The sequence below is a fragment of the Quercus lobata genome, chromosome 5 (assembly GCF_001633185.2).
Source record: "Quercus lobata isolate SW786 chromosome 5, ValleyOak3.0 Primary Assembly, whole genome shotgun sequence".
Classification (NCBI taxonomy): domain Eukaryota; kingdom Viridiplantae; phylum Streptophyta; class Magnoliopsida; order Fagales; family Fagaceae; genus Quercus; species Quercus lobata.
Window position 1 is genome coordinate 64,620,518 of NC_044908.1, and position 9,666 is coordinate 64,630,183.

Here is a 9,666-nt window from a genome sequence, read left to right on the forward strand (position 1 = left end):
TTCTTTGAGTAGGGAAAAATATCATTTTAAAGAAAATAATTCATTGTGCCTCTAAGCATATGTTGATCTCATACTTCTTTCATTGTGTTCCACTTTATGTTCTATCAATCATAATCTGTCATGTGTTTATTTGATTTTCTTTATAAAAAAAAAAAAAAAAATCAAAGTTTAAAATGGAGAAAAAAAAATCAAGTACATGGCAAGTTGTGATTGGAGAAACACAAAAAGTAGTATAAAAAATTTGTATTCACTAAAAACTGTGTAACTCAGTACCATTGATTTGCTCTTATTTATAAGAAGAACTAGGGTTTGAGTCCTCCTTCCTATTATTTTAATTATCAAATTAAAAAAAAAAAATTACTTAGGAGTAAATTTTTTTTTATTCTAATTTAAATTAAATTAAGTGATAATGAGGTTTTCTTATTGTCTTTTTCTGGAAATCAAATGCTCTAATGAGTGCTCGTAATCTGTGAAATATGAGGTTTATTTAATTAGGATTAGTTTGACCCTTAGCTTTGACTCAAATTGTATTTGTAGAGAGCAAAATGGATACAGATGGGAAAAAAAAAGGAATGTTTTGTAGATCAGAAAGATGCTTTGGTCTTAATCCAAGCATTTGTTATAAACATGTTAAGAGCCTTGTGTCATGTACAGATTTTGGTTTCAAATCCCTCTACTTGTCTTGTTTTAAGAAAACACACACATATATATATAAAAGGAACAAAAAAAAAAAAAAAAACCCATTTATAATAAGGTAGAAGAATGTAAGCTTATCTCATGTACAGATCCACTTTGCAACCAAAACTTAAAAAAAAAAAAAAAAAAAAAAGAGGTTGTAATATCAACTATCAAATGTAAGTTCATCTACAGAACCTTTTCAGAATTCAGATATATGAAAAAAAGAAAAAAGAAGAAGATAATCATGACTAACTGGGTGAAACTATTGGTAATAAGTGGGTGCCTATGTCCAATTACAAGTGCATTACTTGGGAAGGTGATCGTGAAGGAGGTTTAAATTTATATATATATATATATATATATATTTAGAGATTTTAGTATCCAACTCAAACAAGTATCATATTGATTTTATATTTTTATTATTATTTGCTATATCTACTAATTAAATTATATGCTATGCTATATATATAATATTGGATGTTGTAGAAATATGACACAGAAAGATGATTTAGGGTAAGCAATGACTGAATATTCTGTCATTTTTTTTTTTTTTTTTTTAAGTGGGCAGAAACAGATGGCGTAGTTTGAACAATTATTTTGAAAAAAGAAAAGAAAGATAATCTATTAATATATTTTTTTTTTTGATTTGCATAAAAAAAATATATTATTTGCTATTGTTTCATTTCCCTCAAACAGTTCTTTCTCTTTTGTAATCATTTTGACAATTTATTATCATAGGATGATGTCATGATCTGTATAGAGATAGTGGCTAAACGAAAGGCATTTATCTTGACAAAAATCAAGACAATAACTTTCCTGGACCAACTTTGAAAATGATGGAATTTTTGCCTAACTTTTCATTTACGTGTAAGTTATATAGCACTTAAAAATATCTTCCTCTCTTTTTTCTCTTTTCTCTGATTTTTTTCCCCAATAGGTGATTCTAGCTAACACGTGCCTTAATTTGACATTTGGTTGATTATTTTACAAATTTGTGAATGCTATGCAATTCGGTTGAAAGTTTGACTGAAAAAATAATATAGAGAAAAAAAAAAAAAAAAAAAAAAACCTATGCATACATTTTTGGATGTTGGATATTAAGGGTTTATTTGTTACCATTGTTTAAACAACAATTTTTAATGTTTAAACAACATAACACGTATTTTTACATATTTTTTCACTCACATGTATTTTTTAAAAATACAAACAACGTTACGAAAACAACATTACCAAACAAGCTCTAAATTTGTCACTTGTTTTCCAATTTGATGGGAATGGAAGAATGTTTACGTAACATTTTCTTATGATAATTAAATAAATTGTAAGAGAGAAGAAGGTGAGATTTAAACTACCAGCATACGATACCAGAAAGATAAAATTTACCAATTGAATTATTATTTCTGGACTCTATAATGTATGTAGGGGTTATAATATGAGTTGTGACTAATAAGGAGAGAGTGGAATGTTTTTGGTGCTAGCTAGTTAAATAAAGGACAAAGGGTATCACAGAAAGTGGTGGTCATCGCTCATCAATGACACACACACACACACAGATTGTGCTTTCTAAGTCCTAGCTGCTTCTTTCAAAATAGGCTTAAAAAAAAAAGAAAAAAGAAACGGGCAATGAAAAGAAACGGGAATAGCTTTGAATCAAAATGGTCGAAACGTTTCCGAGAAATGCGGCTACTTGCCGCCTCTTTACTTTCCCATCACTTGTTTACGAAGAAGGACTTTTTGCAGAGTAGTTCTTTTAGTTTTAACTTTAAGAGAGAGAGAGAGAGAGAGAGATTAAAATGAAAATTAACATATTTAATGAAAAAAGCAGTTGCATAAATTAGACACTTTGAGCCTTTATATCATAATCACCCACCTCAAGACCTATCTCCTATTAGTTTATTTTAACTATCATTTTTAAAACACATGTACACTCTCTCTCTCTCTCTCTCTCTCTATCTCTCTCTTTGTTGCGTATGAAGAAGAGCTGGTATGTGTGAAAAGTCAGCGACTCTCTTTCTTCAAAACCATTCTCTTTGTTTTTGAGAAGAACAATCAGTTTCAACCTTCAAAAAAACTTGTTTGTTTCTTTGTTTGCTTGCTTGTTTATCTGCTTCCTAGCAAATAACCAAAACCCATTTCCCCAGAACAAAGTATATATTTTTGTTTTTGTTTTTTTGTTCTTCATAGCTTAATCAAACAACAACAACACACACCCAAATAACAAACCCGAGGGTTGCATGCTCTTTACGTCTGTTGGGTACAAAAGAAAAAGAAATCTCTGACTACCCTTTAATTCCAAATGACACTCTTTCTCTCATACTTGTTCTTGCTTTTGCTTTTGCATTAAAAGTATGAGCATCAGTTTGTTTATGTCAAGGATGGACAATTATCAAGGTGATTTGACTGACATAGTTCGAGCTAGTGGAGGGCCATATGGTTGTATTACAGGCAATTCTTCACAACCCATTTCTGAGTGGCAGTTTCCTTCGGATCCCATGATTTTTCCTTCCATACAAGAGCAGCCTAGAGATAATTTTGGCGATCCATTCTCTAATATGCGAGATCCACTTCTCAATGAGCTCCATTTATCATCCAGTTCTAGCTTCTTTGGCAGCTCCAATTCTGCTGATGTTATTGGTACTGCTACTTCAAGTGTTGAGGAAAGTCACACGAGTAGTTTTACTGGTTTACACGTTGATGTTGGTGGTGGTGTTGGTTCTAGTAGTAGCTCTACAAGTATTAATGTTCTTGACCTCGATGAGATGAAAAGGCCTTGTAATATATTTTCAAGGATGCTTCAGATCTCTCCTAATAATGCAAAGTTGTCTGTGTCCCCATGTGGTTCACCAGTGATGGCTGCTAATTCCCCTAGGGGAATTAAGGCTCCTGCTATGCTTCCAAGTGACATTCTTAGTGTTCCTAATAGCTCCAAGCCTTGCTTCATGGACAACACCGCAGTGCAGATCTCATCTCCCAGGAATCCAGGTATTAAAAGAAGGTGAGTGTATTTAATTTTATCTTATCTAGCTAGTTAGTTAGGACACCTTCTTTCATGAATTAAACTCTAAACAATTTATTTTAAAGTTGTTTTAATCAGTCTTATTCAATTTTTTGATCTTTATTTTTTAAAACGTCTTTAAGTGAGAGATAAAGATTCGAATTTTAGATATCTGTTAAAAAAACCAGAGTTACAAGAATTCACAAAGAATGGATTCATGTAAGATTTTATTTTCTTTATGTTTTCTGGGAACCTGGATTGTCATAAAATCATGGCAAAGATCTAAGGAATAGGGTTTAATATATGTTCTAAGTGTCCATGTTGTCATTTTTAGATTGATTTTGTTTGTAGTCTTGATTGAGGCTTGAGGAGCTCTATGATTTTCAGGTGAGATTTCTCACTGTTAACATTAGTACTAAGAACATGATACATGTATCTTTGATGGGTATTAATCAATCTGAAAAGGTGGGCTAACTGGTGTCACAATAACCTTCACAGACTTAGCTTTCCTGTAGTTTTGTCAAGCTACTTTTCTTCCCTAGCTAACACACCTGAAAGGATAGCTATGCTTTGATTGGTATAGGCCTGTGCCTTTAGAATGTACCGTCCTTTTCAGCTTTCTTTAAGATAATTATCTAAAACATCGAATTTCTGCTAAAAAGCTGTTGATTTGAAACATTAATTCACCAAGAAATTAAGAGAATCATGTTGTTTATATAACAATCAAAATTATATATGCTTCATTAGTTATGGTCTTGTTCTCTTCTTTTGTTTTAAGTACAAAACTGTTGGCAATAAAATATTAAATTTTGATAATGTTTTATATATATATAACTATATATGCAGGAAGAGCCAGGCAAAGAAGGTGGTTTGTATTCCAGCGCCAGCAGCTGCAAATAGCAGGCCAAGCGGAGAAGTAGTTCCTTCTGATCTGTGGGCTTGGAGAAAGTACGGTCAGAAACCCATTAAAGGTTCTCCTTATCCAAGGTGAGAGCAAGTTCCAGATATTCTCGGACCAAAAGAAAACAGAAAGAAAGATTCAGATATTCATTCTCGATAAAGGGTCCAAGTTTATTTAACATAATAAGTTCTGCAAGGCTGCAATTTGTATCTCTAACTGACAGATGTTTTCACATTTAATTGGTTCGTGCTTAATCATATTTTTTTAACATTAAATATATTAAAGTGATGCAACTAACTAAGACTGAAAAGATCCTTCTAAACAGTACAACCCACAAAAGTTTCCTAAGACACAGACCTCAAATAAATATCTTTTAGTACCCTAAATTGACTATTAGTAATGGTGTTTGAGCAAAGCAAACACAATATGTATACTATTGTTGTTGTTATTATTATGATGATGATGATTATTTTAGCAAAAGAAAATAAAAATAATGATGATGATTAGAATATAGACTTTTTGCTCATACACTTATTATCAACAACTATTTTTCTATTGGCATGACATGATTTAAGAATTACACTAATTTTTGTGGATAAATGTTTGGATACTACATATATGTAGGGGCTATTATAGATGTAGCAGCTCAAAGGGATGTTCAGCTAGGAAACAAGTGGAGAGAAGCCGGACTGATCCAAACATGTTGGTAATTACATACACATCTGAGCATAACCATCCATGGCCAACTCAGAGAAATGCTCTTGCTGGCTCAACCAGGTCTCAGCCATCAAAGACCAATGTTACTTCAAAGAACTCACAAGGTGCTCAGCTAGCTCAGAAGCCAACTAGTCCAAAGGAAGAACAAAGGGAGAGCAGCAATGACAACAATGTGTCTTCTGTTGTTGCTGGAAGCTCAACAACAAGTGCATCTGTTAAGGAAGAGATTGAGGATATTGATAAGCAATTGGAGATGGACAATGATGGAGAATTCAGTAATGATCAAGGGTTTGCTTACAGGCCAGCAATGATAGTAGGGTCTAACCAGTCTGATCAGGATTTCTTTGCTGAATTAGGAGAAATTGAGACTGACCCTTTAGACCTCTTGTTCAATCAAGGGTTTACAGGAGATCATGAACAGAAAGAAAGCAAGGCCATGGATCCATTCAGCCTGTTTGATTGGCCTTCAGGAGACAACACCAACACCAACACCAACACCACAAACTTATTTGGAGAAGCTAAGAGGGGGTTATAACAAGACCTTGAAACAACCAATTCCCCCACTAATATAGTCATTTAGTAGTTCATACGGTGCAATTCTGCATTTCAGGTCCCGCTATAAACCTTAAACCTTTGGTTTGAATACTCAACAAAGCAACAAATTTTACAATTTTTTTCACAATTTGTTGAACTGACGATTATGATCAATGCAGCACATTACTTTCATTGGGAAGACCGCTGATATCATTTTCGTTATACTTCAATAATAACTTTCCCCTTCAGCTATTGTGAAAATAATGTAAAATTTGTTGTGACATTTCACGTGGAGGGAGATTCAGATTTCTACTCTACACCATCTTTCTTTTCTTGTTATTTACCGAAACAGTGTCAGGGGTTAGGAAAAAGAGTAAAAGACAGTGCTGGTTCACTGGAAGCAGACCCATGAGTCCCACATTCCTTTTGGAATATTGGTGGATGGGACAGAAAGATGAGGAACAGAAGGTTTCTACAGTTAAAACAAGTACATCCATCAGAGACATGACTGGAAAGCTCAGCGTGGAGATTGATACAAAGATGGGACTCGGCTTTCATCTTTTTAAGTGGGAAAAATTATGCAATCCTACCTTCTGGTCATGTGGGTGGGTAGGCGAAAAATAAAAAATAATGCTTTTATTGCTGGCTTTGATGGGGGAAAATAAATGAAAGATGACAAAAGAATATTATAGGGAAAAGAAAAAAAAAATTATTATGGAAGCTTGACTTTTCTTATCAGTCTTCTCTAGGGATGTGCAAAGAGAAAAAAATAAAATACATGCTTTGGGTTCCTCAGCTTTCTGTTTCTTATATTATCCATCCAACTTGTGCTTCTTTTTTATTTCTACATCAAGTGTACTAGTTATTTATTTTTTAAATTTTTATAAAGGTGATTGTTTATGAGAAAATCAAAATTACTAATCACACTTAGTTTCTATGTTCATGATCATTTCTTCTCTCTCTCTCTCTCTCTCTCTCTCTTTTAGTACTATATTTCAGCTAAACGAGGTTGTCATTTAATAACTCTGCATGTGGATGGTTAACTGTGCATGTATAATATTATGTACGTAGATATTAATATTCAGGCTGACTTTGATATTAGCTGCACAGTTATCTTAAGAATCAAAACTATATATATATATATATATGGAAGAGATTTTTCATTACTTGAAGAACTGTGAACTAGAATTTCCCTGCCTAATAACTTAATAATTGAAAATTCACGGGTGTATTGAATTTTCAGAGTACACTGTCCTTAACAGAAAGCTGCAATGAGATTGACTATACCCTGTTTATATACTGTTTAAACATATTTTCAGTGTCTAGTGCTCTTTCATGTAAGTAATTTTCTTTTATTGCATGTTGCTCAACAGTGAGAATTAAATCTCTTATCTTTGCATAATGTCCACTATTATGTTACAAGGATTTTCGGTGTTTTGCATTCATACCATGGATCAAACTACTTTAATTTTATTCACGAAGGGATAGGTTTATGCGTCTATTAGGTAACAATTTATTATTTTTAGCCTTTTAGTTTATTTTTTGATGCTAAGTTTCTTTAATTTTTTTCTAGAACGATATAACTATAATTTAACCGACTTTCAACAAATAAGCATATCAACAAGTTTCCATTAACTCTTTACTACAAGTGATTTTACAGCAATTTGATATTATGCATGTCTATAATGGGTTTTTCATTATAAAATAGCTAGAGGATTAAGTTAATGAAAGCTTTTGGTTTTCTTAATAACTCGAATGAAATTTTATTTTCTTATTATATTTTGTAATAAAAATAATAAAAATATATTATGAATATGAGAAATATTTATGATTTATGTGAACATGAATATGAATGGTCCAATGTTCTCAAAAAAAAAAAAAAAAAAAAACTACGGCCATGGCAATGAGAATTTAATCAAGGAAAAAAGTTGCAATTTAAAATGATAGAAGAAGAAAATGTTGAAAAGAAGAAATTATACATGAATAATATACTTTGACCTTGGGGATTACTTTTTCCCGCTGATATTATTTTTAGTAATTCGCGGTTGAATTTTTTTTTTGGCTTAAAAATAAATCAAAACATAAATTAAAAAATAAAGATTTTTTTATCTATATTTTATTTCAATTTGGATTTTTTTTTTTATGTATGGATAAAAAAATAAAAATATTTTGCATGTAAATATTGTCAAGTGGCATCATATAAAAAATATATTATTGTATATATTTTATTTATATATAAATTCATTCTTCAACATTAACATCACATGTAAAAATGAGCAAGAAGATTTTAAAATAATAAAAAAATATAAAAAAAATCCTGTGAAGCTTCAAGTTTCAACTATTGAATATTAATAATGTTACAGTAGGGTAATAAGGTTTTCCTTCCCACACTTGTCCAAATTTTGCACTTGTAACATTAGAGCCCTATGCCTCCCTTGGTAATTGAAGGAACAATAATAATGAACTCAATTTAATGGGAAATAGTGACCCAAAGTTCTGTCAAATCGATCAACTTTAATGAAAATTTCATACCCTTTCAATTGAAGTCACTTCAACGGAGGAAAGGAACAGTTCATAGTTCTCAAATGGGATTTTCCTCATTCTTGATTGATTGGAATAAGAGTCATTATGCATTTGAAGGAATTTAGGTGCCATTGGGTTTATGGGAGTGACTGTTGTAATGATTTTGAAAAGAAAGAATGGGAGTTATAATTGATGACAAACATAAAGCTTCATGACCATTTACTCTTTTTTGAAACTTTTGGTGATATATACTTACTTTCTGCGCATTCAGTGAACTTTCTTATCTCAAATCCTAAAAATCATAGGCACATGAAACATCTTTTGTTCTTATATATTTTTGGTCAAATAATTAGTTATAAGCCTAATATCATTACTTATTACATCATGTTGGGAATCAGTACTCTCCGTTTCCATTTTCCCAAGATAAAAATAAAAATTTTCCGAGTTATTATCTATTTACTTGTTTAATTAGTTTTGGATAAAGTTTAGCTATAAATTTAGTTGTAACTTAACTCCTGCTAAAAAAATTAACATATCTACATATTTTGAAAATCTAACCGTTGTAGTGATTGCATGTTCTTAACACACATATCAAATTTCGTATTATTCAGATGTTATTTAATGTTCGATTTATAAACTTATTTTTTATGCATAATTTTGGATTACAAAAACTTAAAATTTAAATATTTGATTGATGATATAGTTATTAATCTTTGATCTTCTAAGAATTTTGCAAACATAGAAGATATAAAAAGAAAATACAATTAATACAGCGGTAGATTTGTTAAAATTCACATTCAATAAAAAGATATTGAATAAAGTTGTAGTTTTAAGTTACAATCAAGTTTATCTGTTTACTTATTTTCTATTTTACCTAAGACCCATGTGCACTTATCAATATATATATATATATATATATATATTTTAAAGAGTTCTTGCCAATATTATACGGAAAGGAAAATATATATTTTTTTCGCCAAACACAATACAGCTTGATAAAAATGAGTAAAAATCTTTAACAAAAAAGAGAAGTAAACAAAGATATGTTCTTAGTCTTATTTTATCAGTATTTAGCACAATAAAAAAATTCCTTATTTTATTAGTAAGTTATCACAATCGTGATCTCGTATTCTCGTGTAGGCAGAAAATATTTTGGAAAATTTTTATTGACCTCTGACCAAGTTATTTCGTGAAAGTATAATATAGTCCTCTTATTTTGAAAGATAAATGGATATCCTTTGAACAGGAAAATATTTTAGACCATTCATATTTCATCCTCAAAGTATTAAAAAAAATACTATTTTAAAATTATTTTGTT

General features: G+C 30.9%; 1 protein-coding gene across 1 annotated transcript; it reads left to right on the forward strand.

Annotated features, from left to right (window-relative positions):
• The first annotated feature begins 2,633 nt into the window (after window positions 1-2,633).
• Window positions 2,634-6,108, forward strand: LOC115989176 (probable WRKY transcription factor 14). The gene is made up of 3 exons (XM_031112839.1): window positions 2,634-3,673; window positions 4,520-4,660; window positions 5,199-6,108. Exons 1-3 carry the CDS (start codon window positions 3,027-3,029, stop codon window positions 5,824-5,826), a joined length of 1,416 nt encoding a protein of 471 aa, XP_030968699.1. The 5' UTR covers window positions 2,634-3,026; the 3' UTR covers window positions 5,827-6,108.
• The last annotated feature ends 3,558 nt before the right edge of the window (window positions 6,109-9,666 follow it).

Bases quoted from the DNA above. Each gene is read 5' to 3' on its own strand.
- LOC115989176 (XM_031112839.1), top strand. From the start codon at position 3,027: ATGAGCATCAGTTTGTTTATGTCAAGGATGGACAATTATCAAGGTGAT. The intron at 3,674-4,519 runs GTGAGTGTATTT...CTATATATGCAG, and splicing joins AATCCAGGTATTAAAAGAAG to GAAGAGCCAGGCAAAGAAGG. The intron at 4,661-5,198 runs GTGAGAGCAAGT...ACATATATGTAG, and splicing joins AAAGGTTCTCCTTATCCAAG to GGGCTATTATAGATGTAGCA.